The sequence below is a fragment of the Lutra lutra genome, chromosome 5 (genome assembly GCF_902655055.1).
Source record: "Lutra lutra chromosome 5, mLutLut1.2, whole genome shotgun sequence".
Lineage (NCBI taxonomy): Eukaryota > Metazoa > Chordata > Mammalia > Carnivora > Mustelidae > Lutra > Lutra lutra.
In genome coordinates, this window is record NC_062282.1 from 60,788,152 (window position 1) to 60,809,637 (window position 21,486).

The 21,486-nt window shown below is 50.4% G+C and overlaps 1 protein-coding gene across 1 annotated transcript in view; it reads left to right on the plus strand.

Annotated features, from left to right (window-relative positions):
* Positions 1–842: 842 nt before the first annotated feature.
* KCNIP1 (potassium voltage-gated channel interacting protein 1) overlaps positions 843–21,486 on the plus strand; it is a 344,764-nt gene continuing 324,120 nt past the window's right edge. The window contains exon 1 of the mRNA XM_047730959.1: positions 843–1,214. Coding sequence (XP_047586915.1) covers positions 1,127–1,214 — 88 coding nt within the window. The 5' untranslated portion in view covers positions 843–1,126. The remainder of the gene's footprint in view (positions 1,215–21,486) is intronic.

Here is a 21,486-nt window from a genome sequence, read left to right on the forward strand (position 1 = left end):
TTTTGAATCATCAAGGAACAGTGTGGACGTCATGGGGAAAGTTCATGCCCTGTGTAGGGGGTGGGATGAGATGTCTGCCAAGGTCCCTTCTGACCTGCACAGTCTGTGGTACTGAATGGCAACCAGATATTTTAATTAAGCCTATTTGCATAGCAGACTTTGTATTTGCATATGCATTTTATATTTGCATACTGGGTTCCATATTTGCATACCGCCTTGCAGGTTTACTTCTGGGAGTATTGTACTGTAATCAGAACTGAATTCTCTTCTGGCATTTTTGAGGATACTTTCATCAAGGAAAGCGCCAATCGCACTCCTAGCCCGATGAGAGTGCACGGATTCTTGGCCAACTTGGAGTTGGAGCGCCTGGAGTTGGAGGTGGTCGGAGGCATCGGCCTTCCCAGTCACCACCCACTGCTGGTGCCCAGTTGAGGGGGGGGGGGGCTGCACAGGCCAGCTCCCCCGGGGCTCCTACTCAGCCCGATTTAGTGATGCAAACCAGGCTGCCGGGCTGCTGCCTGCAAACTTTCCACTGAGTGCCGAGCGGCGGCTTTTGGCTCTGTGGGGAGTTCTCCCACATCCCGATCAGGGCAGGGAGAATTGATCTATTAGATTAACCAGGAAGGAAAGAGCGGGAGAGCGAGCAGGAGGCTGCTGAGCGGAGTGTTTTTGCGTAGCAGTCCCTCCCTTCTGACTCGAGTATTAATTGCTACATTACCACTGCCATGTAAGAAAGACAGTCAGCAAAGCCTGGGAGAACGCCAGCTCCTCCCTCCCTGCTCTGCTCAGCCTCACTCCTCCTTGGTTCCCTCAGAGCGCCCTGTGCCCTGGCAGGACGTCCCTGTCCCAGCCCCAGCGTCCTAAGGTCCTTCCGTGGTGAGGACTTGAGTGGACAGCAGGAGGGGGTGGACGGAGGGAGGGAGGAAGGGAGCAAACATCGTGCCCTGCAGGCTTTCTGGATGCAGAAGCCGGACTCACTGCAGAGGCAGCTGTGCTGTTCCCGGAGCTTCTGGGGGACCTCCGCCTCTCAGGGTTTGCCTAGGCGGGCTCCAAGTTCCAGGGCCACACAAGGTGGGCACTTTTCCTTCTGGGCGCTGACAGCAGAGCCTACCTTCCCTCCACCATCATGAGTGGCTGCTCCAAAAGATGCAAGCTTGGGTTCGTGAAATTTGCCCAGACCGTCTTTAAGCTCATCACCGGGACCCTCAGCAAAGGTAGGGAGCTTGGCCTTGACCCTCGTTTTCTGTCTTAATGTGATCTGGCTAGCCACGGTGGCAAGCGCCTTGGGGTGGCGTCTGTGGCTGTTCCGGTGTGCTGGGGTCTCAGAGGACAGCAGGGGGGACCAGGGTGGCTGGGAGTTGGGGTTGCTGACAACCTGGGTCCTGGCTCTGGGTGGGAGGGCACCACGCCAGGGAGCTCAGCTGGCCATAATTGCCTGGAACTTTGGAAATGGATTTGGTGGTGTGCGGCTGATTGGCTACAGGCGGGCAGAGGGACAGAACCCTTCTCGGAGCACTGGAGGCTGCTTAGCGTGACCAGAGTTTCAAGAAGTTATCCAGGGAGTGTTGTGTCTTGTTGATAAAAGAAAGATTTGATGCGGTGGGCTGTGAGTAATTCTGCAGAACCGAGCCGCTAGAGGAGGCCAGCAGGAGGTGGCAGCGGGGCCGGAGTCCGCCATGCACGGGTGAACGCCGGATTCATGTCAGCTCCGGGGGCCAATGCACCAAGGACATTCTCTTGCCAGGTTCCAGGGTCCTGCATTTCTGGGGCTTTCGTCCTCATTCTGCTCCCTGGGACCCCTGCTCCTCTGTGGATCCTGTCTGTGTCTACGTCTGTCTCCTTCGCTCTTCCAAGAACTGGGGCAGCAGAGGGCTGGTAGGTTCAACTTCCCGGGCAGCAGGAAGGGTTGTTGCAAACCAGACCTAGGACTGCGTGCACACAAGTCAGCCCTAGGACTCGGAGGGGAGGTTGACTTCTTGGGCCGTTCCTGTCTCCAGAACCACCACCCCGGCGCACCCCCCCCCCCCCCCCCCCCCGCCGCCACCCATTACACTGTGCCAGGGAGGTCGAGGCCCTCAGAGAGACTCTGGCAAAGTTTTTGGAGATAAAATTTGAAGAGAGAGCAGCAGCATGATGTGGTTTCACTGGCAGAAGAAAAGTCTTTAAATATTCATGCCCTCTTTCGGGAGGAAAGAGTTTTTGGGGGAGATGCATTGGAAGCAGCAGGCCTAGTATTCAGGGAAGGAGGGAGGGCCACAAAACCTTGACTAGCATTTTTTTTAAGTGACAAGGAGGGAAGATAAAGGCTGCGTGTGGCCAGCTGTGATGACGCGGCACAGGTGTTCCCCGCCCTGGGCATCCGGCCTAGAGCAAACCTAACTGCAAATGTCAGGGGGAGGAGTGCTGAGTTCTGCCTAGGTTCTTCCTCAGCCCCATCATCACCCCGGATCTGCCTCCACATTTCTCAAATAGGGTGCTGCGTCTCCAGGATGCCCAGGGAGACCAACAGCCCAAGGCTGAGGGTCAGGCTGCGGGCAGGTTTCCTGGGGCCCACGTGGGATGGACAGAGGTGAGGAGCTGAGAGCCAGGACTGGAGGATGCCCCAGAGTTCTCCCCGCGATTCAATCCCTCCAAACAGGATTTTCTCCCCATGTCATGGATTCCAGGATCTCAGGGGATGAGGGATGAGGGGTAGCACCCCATCTCAGCCTTTGCTTCCCAGAGGATTAGCAGAAAGAGCTTTGGCCCACACTCGGGAAACTGAGATCTCAACTCTGGCTTTGCTCCCTGTGCAGGCCTCAGCCTCTCTGAGCCTCAGTTTCTTCATCTGTAAAATGGGTCCATTACCTCTACCCTGTTTACCTTCCAGCATGGTTGCAAGGATCCAGGGAAGCTGAGACACAGGATCCCTCTATGGACTGCATTTCAGTGACCGGATGTGAGGGGGCTGTCAGGGACTAAGATGGGCATGGGTCTGGAGAGGGTGGCCTACGCCATGCCATCTGCAAGAACACGTCAAAGGCCTTCAGTGTAGCTGGCTGCAGGTGGATCTGTGCTCTCCAGGCAGCTCCAGATGGGGAGACACCACAGCAACAGAGTTAAGTATGAGAAAATGAGTCGGTGGGGAGAGAGGATGTACAGAGAGGTGTGTGTGTGTATGTGTGTGTGCACGCATGCGCGTGTGTAAGAGAGAGAGGCTAGGTGGCTATTTGAATAAATGAACAGGAGGATATTGTCTTTTGCATATTTGCCTATAACCATGCGCTGAAGGTTTGATTACTGAGCACCTACCCTGCGCCACGCTAATTGCCGGACGCTGGGCACGTGGAGAACTTGACACAAGTCCTCCAGCGGGACGCGCACACTTTGGTGGGGCACGGGCTGAAAACCAGACACCAGGCCGAATGCAGAGATGGAGACAGGCCTGGGGGCCAGAGCCAGAGACTCGTCGGAAAGTGGCATCAGCTGAGATGAGGAGGAGGGCAGGACTGGGCAGGGGGAAGCAGGGGATGCAGCATCAGAGTGTCAGTCTCCATGGGAGAAGCCAGACAGCAGGTCTCCCTCCACTCAGAATCCCAGAGACTAGGACCCGTGGGACACAGGAGAGGCTCCACAGGGACCAGCGCTGGGAACCTAGTGGCCACCTGGCCTTTCTCCGACCTGCATCCCTATTGTGTTTCCTATAGCCAGGGCTCAGGGAGGAGGCCCATGGTGGGCACCGGGGCAGGATCGCGTCTCTCCACTCTGCAGGGAGCACCGAGTATTTACACAGCCCTGGCTCTGTGCCAGGCACGCGCTGGGGAACTGGTATTCTGCCCAACCCAGGTGTTTGTTAAATATTTGTTAAATAAATGACCATGGGAGCAGGGCCAGGACTGGAGCAGGGGAGCAAAGCGGGTCTTTCTTTTGCATAGGCCAGTCTTGGTGACTAGATTATATCCTTCACCGACACATTGCAGTAGTTTAACGATCGCTGGGTTTAATTGTGACTTCACTTACTCATTACTCATTGCACAGGGGCCTCGAATTGCAATAATCCAGCCGTTAAACGGATTTTTCTTTGTCGCTTTCCGAATTGAGGAATGTAAAGATTCTACAGGACCTGGCACCTCCTGCTGGTTACGGGGGCAACTCGCTATTTCTTACCTGGCTTGGGAATACCCAGAGGACCAGGAGAGCCCAAGTCCACCCCTCCCTGTCCTTCCATGCCCAGACCACAGCCACATCCCCGTTATTGTAGCCATCCCCTCTCCCACTGGTCTATGCTGCAGGTGGCTCAGACTTTGCTCACCGATGCCCTTTTCAGAGATGAACTGACCAAGTTCTCCTGCTCACACAACTCCTTGACCTTGAGCTTTTCCACTATAGCTCTGATCACAATCTGTGATCTATATTTCTTTTAAAAAGGTATTTACCCTAAAGATACAAACGTAGTGATCCGAAGGGGCACATGCACCGGAATGTTTATAGCAGCAATGGCCACAGTAGCCAAAATATGGAAAGAACCTAGATGTCCATCCACAGATGAATGGATAAAGAAGATGTGGTATATATACACAATGGAATACTATGCAGCCATCAAAAGAAATGAAATCTTGCCATTTGCGACGACGTGGATGGAACTAGAGGGTATCATGCTTAGCGAAATAAGTCAATCAGAGAAAGACAACTATCATATGATCTCCCTGATATGAGGGAGAGGAGATGCAACATGGGGGGTTGAGGGGGTAGGAGAAGAATAAATGAAACAAGATGGGATTGGGAGGGAGACAAACCATAAGTGACTCTTAATCTCACAAAACAAACTGAGGGTTGATGGGGGGAGGGGGGTTGGGAGGGGGGGTGGGGTTATGGATATTGGGGAGGGTATGTGCTATGGTGAGTGCTGTGAAGTGTGCAAACCTGGCGATTCGCAGACCTGTACCCCTGGGGATAAAAATATATGTTTATAAAAAATCAAAAAAAAAAAAAAAAGAAATGAAATCTTGCCATTTGCAATGACGTGGATGGAACTAGAGGGTATCATGCTTAGCGAAATAAGTCAATTGGAGAAAGACAACTATCATATGATCTCCCTGATATGAGGAAGTAGAGATGCAACATGGGGGTGGTTAAGGGGGTAGGAGAAGAATAAATGAAACAAGATGGGATTGGGAGGGAGACAAACCATAAGTGACTCTTAATCTCACGAAACAAACTGAGGGTTGCTGGGGGGAGTGGGGGAGGGAAAGGGGGTGGGGTTATGGACATTGGGGAGGGTATGTGCTATGGTGAGTGCTGTGAAGTGTGTAAACCTGGCAATTCACAGACCTGTACCCCTGGGGATAAAAATATATTATATGTTTATAAAAAATAAAAAATTAAAAAAAAATGTTTGCTAAAGGGCATCTTCCCCACAGGACTTGAGGTATGTAAGGGCAGAGATCACATGGGCTTTTCCTTGTCACTATGGCCAGAGACACCTGGCCAGTGCCGGGCCTGGAGTGGATGCTTTGCCGATAGCATAAAGTTACTGAAGCAGCCCCTTGGGGCATAGACGTCCATCCGCCAGGGGTCCCGAGAGGATGTGTAGAGTGTGGATTTCCAGGACGCACTGTTTAAGGTGTCCCAGAGGTGCTTGGTAAACTCTCTCTGAACTCCATCCACTGCAAGGCCCGATCTGTGACCAGAGAGTGAGCCTCCCACCAGACAGATGGGTCAGAACCATGCCTGAGCGTTCTCGGTGTCTCGGGAAGGGCATGTAATCATCCCCCAAGGAGGGAGGTGGGGTGGGGGAGATCTGGCACGCCCCTCCCTGCTCCTTCAGCTTGACTCTGACTTGTTCTACGTCCTGAATTTCTCCAAAACTTAAAGAACGAGTTTCTCTCGCTTTAAAACAAAACAAAACAGGCGCCTGGGTGGCTCAGTGGGTTAAGCCGCTGCCTTCGGCTCAGGTCATGATCTCAGGGTTCTGGGATCAAGTCCCGCATGGGGCTCTCTGCTCAGCGGGGAGCCTGCTTCCCTCTCTATTTCTCTGCCTGCCTCTGTCTACTGTGATCTCTCTCTGTCAAATAAATAAATAAAATCTTAAAAAACAAAACAAAACAAAACAAAACAAAACAAATTTGTCAACCACTTATGCAGTGGGAAGGACAGTGAGTTGCCAGACTGGGACATCCTCGGGTCCATTGCACACAGGCCAGGAAGTCTCCTGCAGGGTCCCTCACCTCTCTGGCCTCAGTTACCGAATCTAGAAAATGGGATCACAATGCCCTCCTTATAGGATTAAACAAGAGTGTGGCTCTAAAGCTCCGGAAATACTAAATTCCAGGGAAGTGTTCACTGATGGGATTGCAGTTATCAGCTGATCCCCAGCACTGAGAGTGCCTCAGGGCAGGCACTCCCCCTCACTAACCCCGGTTTCTTCCCAGCTGGCACAGAGTCTGAGAGTGGTCGATCTAGAATATTCTATTCCCCTCTCTAGAACTTGCTTTCCTAAGGTCCCACCTAGTGCTGAGATCGACCTCTGAGCCCTTTCCCATTCCCAGTTCCCTTATTAGGAGTAAAGAGCATGACTCCCAGAGCCAGGCCTTCTCTGACTCTTTAACTTACTTAGCAGCCCAGCTCCTGGCTTAGACAGTTGGTTAACCCCAGGGTCTGGGAACCTGCCTGGTTCTCTTCCTACACAGCCAGCTCCCCAGCCGCTTCCCAGAGACCCTGGAACCGTGGGTGGGAACCCAAGTGGTGCAGGCCCCACTCTGGGCCCCACTTCAAAGTGCGGAAGGAGGCCCCCATCTCCTTCCGCACTTTGGGAACCCATCTGTCACCCCAGACACAGATGGCAAAGCCAAAGCCAGCAGGAGAGAAGAATTCAATCCCAGAGAGCTTCCAGTTGTCCTGGCCACCCGCACAGCTGCAAAGTGGAAGAGGGTGGAAGGGCTGACCTTGTAAGATTTATCTCAAGGACAATGCCCTGGAGCCCGAACTCCCCTCTCCCACCCTGGCCGGTGGTTTCTCTGTGTGCTTCAGACCTGTCACAGACACGCTGTTCCTCTTGCTTCCTCTTCTGGAGGAACTGACCTTGAACTTGGCTCTGCCTTCAGGCAGGTCCAGCTTGAGTCCCAGCTCTGTCATCTAACAGCTGTGTAAGCTTGGGTGAGGTACACACACACACCACCACCCCCAAGCTGAGGCTCATTCCTTTAATTGGAGGTAATAATAAACCCAGTGAAAATGTTGTATTATAACTCAGTGAGGATGACAGGAGTGACAGGCTGTGGCTAGTAGGGCTAGTGGTGAGTTCCTCCCTACCAAGCTGTGCCCTCGGCACCTCTCCTATCTTGGCCCAATCCTGACCTTGGGAGGAGGGGTTGCAACCACCATTTTACCGGGTAAGGAAACTGACCAGGTGGTCCAGCTGGCAATAAGTGGCAGAGTAGGGATCAGAACCCAATTCCTACTGGGGCCAGGACGAGGCACTTGTCTCTCTTCTACTCCATGGGGCTAGAGAAGACACCCCTGAGGGGATTGCTCCCCACCTTGTCCCTAGCAAAGAGTGCCCCAACTTCCCATGCAATTTATGGGAAATGTATGGAAATGATTCCCATAATTTTGTAGGTGGGTTTGTCAAGAACCGTTATGCCAGCTGGGGTTTTTTACAGAAGCCACCGGTCTTCCAAAGGGTTGTGACAAATTCCTTAATGCGGCATGGCCTGGGTTAAGGAATGAGCTTTATGGGAACAGAACATTCTGCAGGCCAAGGTCAGCAAGACAACCACATACACGCTCTTCCAAAATCACTGCCACCCCTCAGATAGGTATGCTGGGCCCAGGACACCTGCCAGACATTGAGTGGGCTTCAAGTCCATAAGGGACCCTCCCCACCACTCTCCCTTCTTACAGGGCAAATGTGAGGAGTCATGATGTCAGTGTGGAAATACACACATTTTAGGCACCAGACACCTCGGAATTGAGAGACTGACTTTTTACTAGAATTCTCTGGGAAAGCAATAGCCTTGACCCTAGGAACCTTGGGGCCTATGAGATGTGACAGAGCCCTCTGCCAAAAGAAGGAGCTACCTGTTCCACGAGCAGCTCTGCTTGTGTGCACTTGCCCACCACCCCAAGTCCCAGAGAGCTCACAGTCCTGGCAGCATAGGCCAGCACTGGGTCATGTTAGGACAGCCCTACTCCCTGGTTGCGTCCAGGAAGCTCTGAGTGCTTGGCCTTGTCGTAGGTAGAAAGTTAAATCACTGGGGGTTCTGGTCTACTCTTGCCTCTCCAGTCGAAGCCAGCATCCGCCGGAGTGAGGACCAAGCTCACCTCGGCTCACCCCACACCCATTGGACCTCATCCCAGCCTACCTGTCTCCCATCCTTGCCTCCCTGAGCCACACACATCACTACCCCACCCATTTCACTGGCCAGGTGCTCTCTGGGGTCTCCCATAGTCCCACTGCAGCCTCCTGCCACCTGCCACGGCTGTCCTTCTTTGGGGCCACTTGGCCCCCCTTCCATTCCAGTTTTCTAATGCTTTGCAAGATTGGCCCCTCAACAGCAAGCCTTCAGGGCCTGTCCGCCATGGCTGACCAGTGTCCCCTCAGTGTCTATCTGTACCCCAACCAGGAGGGTAAGAGGAAGGACCCAGGCTCTGAGGATCCCACGGAAGGGCAGAGGGTTAGGGAGGAGAGAGGAAGCAGAAGATGAGATAGTAGAGCTCCCTGGGGCCAACAGGAAGGAAAGGAGGTGAGGACCCCAGGAAAAGATATGAGGGAAGGTGTTTACCCCCACCAGTGACCACCTTCCCTATATTCCTCACAGATTCCCAGTCTGGAGGCAGAAGAAAGCCTTTCTCCTATTGGGGTGAGGCCCTGGCAGGAGGGCCATGAGCACAAAGCTAACCCTGGTCCTCTCTGGTTGAAGCCACTTTGGCGCCAAACCCGAGTTCGAATCCAAATCTTCACAGTTGCTCACTGAGCAGGCGGCTTCCTTCTCTGGGCCTCAGTTTCTTCAACTCTAAAATGAGGGAGGTGCTGATGTTGAAGGTCCCACCCAGTTTTAGAGTTTTAACATCCGCTCCCCATAATTGCAACACCCCTCGCGGCAGCACTCTAAGCTCGTTGCGTGTGCGGGAGCACCAGAAGAGGCAGTGCTCCAGTCGCCCTGCATGTGGAGGAGAAATTCGGAGCTTCGGAGAGAGAAGGGCCTGGCTCTGAGTCACACAGCCAGCAGGGGACAGAGCCAGAAGTGGAAGTCAGGCTGTCTGTCTCCACGTTCCAGCTTTGGCTTCCACATTTCACGCCCTCCATTTCTAATAAAACTCAGATCCTGGATAGGAAAGCAAAGATGACAAAACCAATGCCTCCCCAGTTGGTCCGAGAGGAGAGGCAGGCTCTTTCAGAAATCACGGTGTCAAGCCCTCTGTTCTGACTCAAGCATCCCAATTCGGAGAATGCCCCTGAGACCCAAGGCCCCCATCCACACCACAAACCATCACCACAGGCCATCTTTTCCAGCCAAACAACAGAAAATAAGGGAGAACCAGCTGGACAGCCCAGCCTGCAAGGACAGGAAAGAATGGAAACAGCACCGTGCCAGCCTTCCCTCCATAACGGCAGCCTGGCCGGCCTCCACTTCTTGCTGGAAGGAGGTGGGCTGGACACAGAGGCAGAGAACTGGGCGGGCGATAGGGAGGGAGATATGATTCTGATGCTTGTAGTCTGAGAGGCTGGGGTTAGCCTACTCTAATTTTCTTTCTATAATCTTTTGATTAACCCTGGGCCAGTCTGGGTGACATTTTTCAAACCATCTACACGTTGGCAGGCAGAGCCAAGCCCGGGCTTGCCGCTCACTATCTGCGAGCATCAGCTGGGAAGCGGCTGTCACTCAGAGCCTGGGACATGGGAAGCACACTGGACTGGGAAGGCGCTGGCATCCTTGTACCAGTTAACCCTGTCCATGCCTCCCAAGCCCAGAGACAGCAGCCTGTGATTCCAAACTCAACAGGCACGTGCAAAGAAGATTATTTGCCATGGTCCCTTGAGTGCTCTTTATTTGCTGGGGCTTTCTGAGGATCCCTACATTCAGTCCAGCCTTTCCCCTGAAAGTCCCATACTCTCACTATTCCCACCTGAGGATGGGAGAGGCGAATAACTTCCCAGGGTCACAGAGCCAAATGGGGATCCAAGTCTCCATGCAGTCCTAAAGGAACACCGTCTCGGTCGAATCCCTCGGCGCTGTCACCTCCTGGTATGGACAGAACAGTGCCACCTCCCCAATTCATTTGTTGGAGCCCCCCCCCCCATGTGCTTATATCTGGAGATAGCACCTTAAAAAAGGTAATTAAGGTTAAATGAGCTCACGGGGTTGGGGCTGTGATCAGATAGAACTGGTGTCCTTATAAGAAGAAAGGCACTCACAGGGAAAGGGCCACGTGGGGTCCCAGGGGTCCTCTGCCAGCAGAGGAGAGAGGTCTCAACGTGCCAGCACTTTGATCTTGGACTTCCAGCCTCCAGAACCACAAAAAAATAAGTTTCTGGAAAACCACCCAGTCCGTGGTATCGTGCTATGACGGCCCTCGGGAAGTAACACACCCTCAGAGACAATTCTCCGCCCAGCATCTTTCTCCGTAATTTTTATTGTAGTAAATATTCTTAACATACTATTTACCATTTTTACTATTTTCAAGTGCATAGCTCAGTGTCAGTAAGTGCATTCGCCCTCCTGCTCAACCATGCCCTCCGTCCCTCTCCAGAACTTCTCAGCATGGCAAACTGAAGCTGTGTCCTCAGTAAATGCTAGCCCTCCGTTCCTGTGTCCCCCAGCCCTGGCAACCATCACTCTCCTTTCTAGCTGTACAAATCTGTCTGCTCTGGGTGCCATGTGTCATGGAATCATGAGGTAGGTGTCCTTTTGTGTCTGGCTTCTTTCACTCAAGTCTTAACCATGTATGTGTCAGAATTTCCTTCCTTTTGAAGGCTGAATAATATTCCCTGTGTCACAGACCATCATTTCTTCTACCCGTTCATCCACTGCTATTCATCCATTCCCATATTCTGAGAATACAAAAGGGATCTCATTATCCCCTCGTTCACAATGCTGCCTCCAGTGGTTTCTTGACACATCTGGGGTGAAATGCAGACTTTTCTTGGGAGCCTCCAGGCTTTGCTAGATCTGCCCTCTGCATTCATATCCTTCACCTCCGGTCTCCTCCCTGCACTGCACCCCAGCCACAGGGCCCAAATGTTCCTCCTGCTGGCACAGCGCCCTCTGCCTCTGGAGCCTCACAGTTTCGGGGACCTCCCCTGGACACCGTGTCAGAGCTCACCTGGATCTGCCAGGCACCTCCCTTCCTGTGCAGCCTCCACCTCCTCATCCCCCCGCCCCAACACCCTCACACACATCAGGCACTTTCTATTAATGCTGCCTTGTTTTCCCCATAACACTTTCCATTTATGCATTGACGTTACCCACTGATTCACCTGTTTCCGGTCTGGCTCAGTTCCGTGAGGGCAGGGACTGTTCTGGCCATCACCACTTTCCCAGTAGTCGGTGCAGGGCCTGGGACATAGCAGGACTCAGTGGAGGCTGAGGGGTCAACAAGGCAGGTGAGAAGCCCGAGGCCCAGAGAAGCCCACCCAGCAAGCAGGCTGCTAAACTGGCCTTGAATCTGGGCCTCCGAATCCTCTTCCCTTTTCCCAAGGTCTCTGCTCTACCTTCCTGTTAAAGGTCCTGGTTCTCTACTCCACCTCCAGATGTCTGTCTGTCCATCCATACTTACCTTTTAGCAAAGCCATCAGTGGTCCTGTGATGGAACGTGAAGACCTGAGCCATCTGTCTGGCTCCTTAGCCCCCCATCCCGAGAGCTGCCCCTTCCTGTCACTGCAGCTATGGGCCCTTTAGCTAATCTTTGATTTATTCTTCCCATGGAAAGATGGTAGTGTTGCCACGGGGAAAGAACAGGCATTATTTTTCATTCTGCCCTCTGCTCCATTCAGCTGGGAGGCTTCTCTGTGAGTGTGTGAAGTGACCATTCCCGGGCAAAGACTTCTGGGGGCTGCAGACACAGCTGACTCCCCTGCTCATGCTCCAGCCCTTGGGGATCCAGGACCCTCTGGGAACATGATTTTGGGAGTTCATTAGACTCCAAAGCCAACCATTACCCTCTAGAAGCTGTTTGGAAGTCCCATCACTTCTTTGAGTCTTGCTTTCTGCTGGAATGTGGACACAATAATATCAGTCTCGGGGCTGCCTGGGTGGCTCAGCGGGTTAAGCCTCTGCCTTCAGCTCAGGTCATGATCTCAGGATCCTGGGATCGAGTCCCGCATCGGGCTCTCTGCTGGGCAGGGAGCCTGCTTCCTTCTCTCTCTCTGCTTGCCTCTCTGTCTGCTTGTGATCTCTCTCTGTCAAATAAATAAAATCTTTAAAAAATAAAAAAATAATATCAGTCTTGCAGGTTTATTGAAGTAATGCACTTAAGGGTTCCGTGCAATGCTATGTCATATAAAAAGCTCAATAAGTGTTTATTTTTATGTGTTATTTATAACACATGTTTATAGCACTGTTTATAAGAACTCAGGTTATGTCTCCTCTCCTCTGTATACTAGTCAAACCTCATGGGTCTCAGAAAATGGCTGGTTGACTGAAGTCATCATGTGGGCCAGAAGAGCACCCACGACTCCTCCAGCACTCTCTTCACCTTCCCTCTCCCTGCCTAGAAGCAGACTGTCAGTGGCAGAGAGCCTTATTCGAGGCAGATGGGACAGGAGGGTTATCATTCCATTCGAGAATGGGCTTAGTATCTAGAGCCTTCAAAACCCATTCAGTCCGTGGGGCACAGGCGGTGACTCAGTCGGTTAAGCATCTGCCTTCAGCTCAGGTCATCATCTCTGCTCAGCCGGGAGTCTGCTTCTCTCCTTCTCCCTCTCCCTTGCCCCTACCCCCAACTTGTGCTCTCTCTCTCTCTCTCTCATGCTCTCTGTCTCAAATAAATTAATAAAATAGAAAGGAAGGAAGGAAGGAAGGAAGGAAAGGAAGGAAAGGAAGGGAAGGAAGGAAAGGAAGGAAAGGAAAGGAAGGAAGGAAGGAAGAAAGAAAGGACGGACCCATTCAGTTCAGTCGTTCACCAGTCCCTGCCCATCACAGTGAACAGTCTCCACCTGGTGAGAAATAGGAAGTATGGAAATGAAACTGTAGCTTTATAAGCCTAAAACCTGAGTGTTACAACATCTCTTGTGGCCTGGGTCAGACTCCCCTAAGAACGCCTCTACCCTGGAAGGGGGAAGCTGGGCCCCAAGTTTCAAAGCCTCAGTGCACATGGGCTCAGGCGGGACATTTAGCAATATTTGGTGATCTGAAGGCCAGAAACTACAGAGAAACTGCCACGGCCTGCTGGCCTGTCGCACTGGGCACTGTGGCATAGAAGGCAGGCACGGGGGTCCCCAACGCTAACCAGCACCCGCATGTCGTAACTTAGACCTTGACACCCTCCTCACGAGCTGCTGAGAGCCTAATGGTGGCCAGCATGAGAAAGGAAGTCAAGGCCACTAGGCAAGTGGCCAGCATGAGACTCTTCCGTGTCCGGATGGGGAAACTGAGGCCAGAGCAAGGAACACCCTTGACGTAGGTACCTTGAGGCAGAGTCTGGGGGCTGGCAGCTGGGGGCACTGGGGTGAAGAGAGAGCCAGTGCCCTGCAGAGGTGTGACCTGCCAGCAGACGGCTCTTGTTCTTCAAGTCCCTACAGTCAGTGACTTTGGCTGAGACAGAACATCTCTCCGGCTGTGACCCTGTGCCTTCTTCTCTTGACCTTGTGTCTTCTTCTCTAGCATGGCCTCCTGAGTCTCTCTCCTGTGCCCTGGCTCGTCCCTTAAATTCCAGGCCTGCAGGAGAGTCCCCAGCTGAACCATGAGCTCATGGAGGACAGGGACCATATCTTAGTTATTTAAGAATGCCCAGCACCGAGCACAAGGCCTGGTGCAAAGCAGGGGCTCAAAGGATGGAAGAAGAAAACAAAAAGGAAGGAAAGGAGGAAGGAAGGAAGGAAGGGAGGACAGATCATAAACCCTTCTATATGAATGTCTCCCTCTGCCTCTACTCCATCCTTATAAAAGCAAAGCTGGCCTCTCTCTCACCTTCTTTCTGTTTCTCTATGTCCCCAGTCTCACATCCTGAAGTTATCTCGCTCACTGTTGATCATTTCTGGCCGGCATTCGTCCTGGCACTGTCTTCCCATTCTCAGCACTGTCCCTGAAGTCCACACCGTCACCATATCCCAGCTGCTTTGCTACTGAGGCCTGCAGCCTGCACGTCCTCTGTTTCACCCTCTCCTGCCCCTCCACACCACGGTCAGACAGAGACAGGGTCCATCCAGTTCTTCCACCTGGGAGCCGACGTCTCGAAACCTGTTCTAAGCAGGTGATCAGAGATGTGCACGGAGACTGGTAGGCAGGGGTGCTCATCATGGGTATTACATTGTAATAATGAACCATCGGAGACCAGCTAGACTCTAGTCCAAAGAGTAGATTAAAAACATTCCTGCTCATCTATCTGATAAAGCAATACTCAGTCTTTGAAACATTATTTTGAGGACTACTTAAAAATAAGCAGAAATACTCTTAACATAATATTAGGTAAAAAAAAAAATCAGGATACAAAACTGTATGTACAATGAGGGTCCAATCTTTAAATAGATATGTGTACAGAAAAGTGAAATAGAAAAGAAATAAACTGAAGTATTAGCATGGGTTTCAGTTGTACTTAAAGGCTATGTCTTAAAGTTCTTCTTGATGCTTATCTCTATCAACTACATTGTCTCCAACAACCATGTATTTTTAATCAGACTGTAAAGAAATCATGTGCTGTAGATACATCTGCAGGTTTTTAACTTCTCGAGAACTTCAGTGACAGCCGTGCTTTCCCTACCTTGACACGCAGCCTTCCTATCCATGCTGGAGCACGCCCTGGACTTCTCGGCCTGGTTCTCAGGGCCCTGGCCTCAACCCACTTGCTGCTTCTCTTGGCTCTCCACCTCCATCCACGCTCTCCTCCAGCCAGACGGGCTCCCACATGCTTTCCAAACCAGACTTGTGTTTTATGTCCCTGAACCTAACTCTCCAATAATTCATTTTTTTAGAGATTATTTATTTACTTTCTTATTTGAGAGAGAGCAGGAGCAAGGGGGAGGAGCAGAGGCAGGGAGGCAGCAGAGGCTTCCTGCTGAGAAAGGAGCCCGATGTGGGACTCGATCCTGGGATCGAGGACCCTGGGATCATGACCTGAGCCGAAAGCAGATGCTTAACCCACTGAGCCACCCAGATGCCTCTCCAATGATTCAGAAAAACAAACACACACACACACACACACACACACACACACACACACACACACACAGAGAGACAGACAGAAAAAAGAGAAGGAATACAAATACAGCAAAATATTGACAACAGTTTGTGAACCAAGTTCATGCTCCTTGTACTAATTTTGCAACACTTATATAGTTGGACCCTTTTAAAATTAAAAGTGGTGGGAAATAAAGGAGCAATATAATGTTACGTTAAAGATATAGGCTCTGCTTTGAAATAAGCTAAGTTTATTTTTCTAAGATTTTTTTTTTAATTTATTTGACAGAGAAAGACACAGGGAGAGAGGGAACACAAGCAGGGGGAATGGAAGAGGGAGAAACAGACTTCCATCCCCCACCCCTAGCAGGGAGCCCAACGCGGGGCTAGATCCCAGGACCCCAGGATCGCGACCAGAGCCAAAAGCAGAAGATTAACGAGTGAGCCACCCAGGTGCCCCAATAACCTGAGTTTAAATCCCAGTTCTGCTAATAAGGCAGCAGTGACCTGAAGCAAGTTGCTTACTTTCTAGGTCTCAGGGGGTTTTGTTGGTAAAAGGAGGATAGTGAAAATCATAGTGTATTTCTGTCCTACAGTTGCCTGGAGAATGAAATAAATGTGTGCAAAGGGCTTGGTGAAGAGTCCAGCACACCCTTGAGCAAAGTGAACTCTTAGTACTAGTGTTAAATATAGAAATCAGATTCTGAACAGTGATTTTATCCATGATACCTTCTACCTCCAAAGGAAACTCGGCCCTTGGTTAACTGCTGGGGCTTGGAAATCTTTTGCTTATGTGATTCTTTCCCTGCCTCTGGCCCGGAGCTGCCAGAACACAGTACAGTTCCCACTGGCATCTGTACCTCCAAGTCTTGGCACAGCGTCCTGCATCAAGGAGGCAGCCAATCAGTGCACAAAACCCCAGATGAGGAACTCAAAGGGCTCAGGTTGCACTTTTAAGAAAGTCCTTCTCATCTGATACGAGTTGTAATTTTGCTGATGCAGCCGCTCTATTCCCCTGGGCTTCCTGAAGATGAGGCATCACCTTGATAAATTAGCTGTGGATATAGGCGTCCTGTAACTGGCATGGAAATGCAATTTAATTTCCAATTAAGCCTGATTTCTGGGCCAAGGGATTTGCCTGCCTCACATTTGGAGGATTATTCCAGCCAGATCTATTGTTGTCAATGATGATGGTTCTCCCAAGAAGAGGACTTTCATGGAAACTGGTCCATGGCCCCTGGTTGGTTCAGCCAGGCGGAGATGTGGCCACCCAGGGATGTGGCCTCTGTATGTAGGCATTGCTTTTCCTCAGGAACTAGGTTTATACAAGTATATTCAAGAGACAGGGAGTCTGTTGGTGGCTGGAATGTTTAAGATGGAGTAGACCTAGAAATGGATTGGGAGGGACAGAGAAGCAAGGTGGTCCTCGGCGGTACTCATGAGAAAGAGAAGTGGGAAGTTGCTAGTAAGGAAAGGGAACAGTAGAAAGTTCTCAGGGCTTACACAGAGAAGAATCTGTATAATAGGAAAGAGCCATGTTTGCTCAAAGAGAGAGTGAGCATCCTTGGGACATCTTTTATGTGTCCATCACAAATAATCTGTAAAATGAACGATGTCAGGCTTGTTTTCCAATTGAGGAAACTGAGACTCGGGGAGATTAAAGAAACTGCCCGAGGTCCCAGGCCAGCGAGGTTCCAGCATCTCACATTTCTGAGCTTTCTTCCCTACAGGTTCCCTCTCCAAAACCAAATAAAACATGTAACTCAGAGCCATGAGAATAAGGTCACATGAAGTGAAAACTCACTTCCCAAAAACGCAAGAACAAGCAAAAAGCTTTTAAAATATATTCTGAGGGTGAAACTAGCTGAGGTCTGAGTCTGCTCGGGGCACGTAATCTGATGGAGAGCCAAGCAGCACGCTCCTCTGTTTGAGTTTGTTCCCATCCCCCCCCCCCCCCCCACGAGGAGTGGGATCGGAGGACTGGGAGTGATGACCCAGGAAGGCTAAGAGGCTCACATGAGGTCAGGAGCTCCGAGGACCAGGGCTGCTCCAACTCAAAGAAGTTCTGACTTTGGATCCGGGAATTTCAATGGAGGGCATTATCAAACAGTCTACAAGACGTTTCTAAGAGTATGATTACTTGAGTGGCCAACAGAGTCACAAGAAAAATTACTTAAATACCAAGAAGAGTCACATGGCCTGATCTTTATGAATGATCATAATGATAGTAATAATGATAGTAAGACAAGACTGTAAAGTTATGCATAAATAAGCATGCTTGTCACCTCCTGAATAAATTCTAGAGTGGTCGAGTGGACTATTAAGCCAATGGTTTAGGAACAAGTGGAAAAGAAAACAGGGATCACTGGGAGAAGCATGGGGTCCTTGAGAAGGAGTCATGTCAGACCAGCCTCTCTTCCATTCTGCTTCTTAATAGAGTGACCAATTCAAGGACTGCTGTGGCCCGGGCATGCCTGGTTCCTGCCCCGTGTTTGATGGGCTGGGGGCTGGGCAGTGATGGAGTCAAGTTTTGTATTGACTGCTGGGTCCCTGTCTGTCATAGTACTGCCCACGTGTGTGGCAGGGCTTTCTTGGATACATATGTGTGGACCTTGACCTCCCTTTGTTCACTCTTCAGAGATGTGGTTCTGGGGAGCCAGCAGAAAGCCCGGGGTCTCTGTGGGAAGGTATCTGGAAGCATCCAATAGATTCCCAGTCCTGACTGTGCTCTCTGCTCCGCATTTTCCATTTTGGATACAGAGCAGAGAATGTGGAGCAGGAATCACAGAACTTTGAGAGAAAGGTCGGAAGCCATGCTGTCCAGGTCTGAATCCCAGCTCTGCATTTGACTAACTTCCGATCTGCGGCAAGTTAAGTCCCTCCCCTGTGCCTCAGTTGCCTCATTTAGGCAGTGAATACAGCAATAATAACCTAAAGGGTACTGTTAGGGTGAAATGAGCTGTGCACATAGAAGTGCAGCCCAGAGCCTGGCGGACAAGTGCTCAACACGTATCAGCTCTTCCCACTAGTAGGGATGACATGTTCTCATACAGGGAGGCCTTTGCTACACATACCCCTGAAGGAAGTGGCTGCCTCCCAGTACAATGAGTAACTTATCAAAAGGATGTTAATGTAGATTGTCACTAAAGACAACTGTTGTAAGGAGGATAGTGGGGAAGCATTAGATGATCCTAAAAAAAAAAAGATTTATTTATCTTAGAGAGCAGGAGTGCAGGGGAGAGGCAGAGGCAGAGAGAATCCTCAGACTGACTCCCTGCTGAGCACAGAGCCCAACACAGGGCTCCATCCCAGGGCCCCAGATCACAACCTGAGCTGAAATCCAGAGTCAGGCACTTCCATGAGGGAGCCTCCCCCACCACCGCCGCCCCCCCGCAGCACCCAGCACGAGAGGATCTTAAAGAACCACTGACCTTCAGAAAACAGGAGTTCGTACCGGAATAGGAGGAATCAAAGAGAAGTCCACTAGCAGGGGCTCCGGAACTGACACAGGAGGGCTCAGACCCTCACGACCGTCTTCCTGGAAGTGGGGAGAGAAGGCGCATCTTGAAGTTACCTATACTTAGGAAGCCGTTGTATTTAATTTATGGATATCAGAAAAGAGGGAGTTCAGTGCGGGAAGATGGAGATTATGGAAGATTAAAGATGCTGCAACTGAGGGAGGAGGTGCGAGCCTTTGAATGACCCCCCCCCATTTTGTCCCCCTATCTGCTGGAAGTTGTAGGCTTTGCAACTATATCCAGCCCTTCCCCATCTCTCAGACCATTCAGGAAGTTGACGGAGGATCATCTGCTTTATGTGAGTGGGAAGAGAGAGTTATGGAAATCTAGAAAGAAGCTGAGCATCTTGATATTATTCTGAACAGTTTTGACCTTGCAAACTTCCTCTCTGAGAACCTCTTGGCTAGACTGGGGTGATTTCTCCCTGTCCTGCTGATCTTGCTTTCATCTTTCCCTCCCCTCTCCCCACCGCCATGTGAAAAGGCAGCCCCTGATGGGGTACAGGGTAGGTACCCTTTGTTCAAACAGTATATTCCTCAATATTTCACATAATTCAAAATTCCCTAAATGTAATTCTAATTCAAAAGAGGAGATATTTTTAGGCACCAGCCTCTCTTGTCAATTAGCAATAGAATGAATGCAGTTTACAGTCCACTCCCTTGAGAAAGGAGTTTTAAAGTTAGGAGAAATTTTGGATAAATTGTTGATGGGGTGAGCCTGAAATCATTTCAAGAAGTCACAAAAAGGTTTTATTAATATTTCATATGGCGCCATTCTGAATTTGTGTAAGTTAGGCTCTTCATTGTGAAGAAGGAGGCCCCTTGACAATGGTGCGGGAGGGGATAGGAAGAGTGGCAAGAACAGAAAGGTCCTTGAAGGCAGGCACTGGGTCTGATTCATCTCTACCGCCCCATCCCCTGTCTCTGAGCCCCACGGTGTGGGCTGAGTTCCAGGGGAGGGACACCGGAGAGCAAGCCAGGTGCATCTCTCCAGGTGTGAGTCACCATGAGATAAAAAGCAAAAATGGTGGAAACATGAGATGCTCATTAGCAATGATTTATTAGGAACTAATGAGGGCTTTCTGCTCCTGGGTGGCCATTATTTCAAAAAACATTTTTCCTTGGTGTCTAACTTCTCATGCTTAAGTGCTCATTATTTCATGCTCATCCTGTCCGTGGAGTTCTGTGAGCCGCAGGCAGATAGAGGCCAATCTTATGGCCAGGAGGAGGACATTTGTCTGAAGCCAATGAAGGTCATCATCAATAATGCATAGGCCAGTGGGGCTGGGCATTTTTCTAGAGCAACACAGCCATTCCCCTAGCAGGGGCTATTTGGATATTCTGAGTTTCTGTGTATTTTAGCCCCAAATGTAGGTATATGGAAACCATATGCAAGAAGTTCCTTTCAGTGAGACTTATAGTGGGGACTTTTTTTCTTATTATTATTTAAATTAACTTACATTTTTGAGGTACTTGCAGATTCCCATAGAGTTGTAAGAAATAATATAGAGAGATCCCATTATACCTTTTGCTTAATTTCTCCCAAAGGTAATGATGTCTAATGGTTATTACCATTACCCTAGTACAATGTCCCTATTGAAGTTTCCTTTAAACTCAGAAGACTCGGGGCACCTGGGTGGCTAGGTGGGTTAAGCCTCTGCCTTCAGCTCAGGTCATGGTTTCAGGGTTCTGGGATCGAGCCCTGTGTTGGGCTCTCTGTTCAGCAGGGAGCCTGCTTCCCCTCTCTCTCTGCCTGCTTCTATGCCTACTTGTGATCTCTCTCTCTCTGTCAAATAAATAAATAAAATCTTTGAAAAATTAAAAAAAAAAAAAAAAGGACTTGGAAGACTCTTCAGACTTCCCTGACCCCAAAAGGGAAAAACTCTGGGGAATGGGGTACTATCTCCCCTTGGAAGGAATGTCCCCAAGTAAGAACCTGGAAGGCAGAGGGATACATCAGGGCTCCCTGGTAGGAAGTAAGAGATGTTCAGGCAGATTATAGATATCCTCCCCTCACATCCCTGACTTCTATGAGGGCACCATAGAGTTCCAGGAACCCAACAAGTTTCCTTACCTGGCCCCTGGGGTTCTGGGGAGAGTAGGGCCCTCAGCCCTCTAGCTGAGTCTGCTCAGGTATGGTGGTTGACAGTCAGCTCTGGAATCCACACAGCCCAGGGCTTGATTCCTAGCTCCTCACTGCTATGTGGATGACCTTGGCCAATAACCTCTTAGGGCTTCAGTTTTTCATAATATCGTATGGCACTTACCATGTGTCAGTTACTCTTCTAGGAAGCTTATAAAATAACCAATTTAATACCGACAACCCTAAAAGGGAGATATTGTTAGTTCCTATTATGCAAATGAGGAAATTGAGGCACAGAGAGGTTCTATACTCCAGGTATTTGAAGCCAGGCCGTCCTCATTCAAGTTCACATACTTAACCACTATCCTGTGTTGCTTCTCCTCCTCTCTGACGTACACTCAGTGGTACCTCCCTGAATTTTCACAAGGCAGACCGCTTAGCACAGTGCCCAGCGTGTAATACATAAACACCAATAAATGCAGGCTAACATTCACTGGTATCATTGCTTCTGGAAGTTTCTGAGTATTCAGTTACTTCCATTCTGGCCACCTACCATGTGCCAAACCTTTATT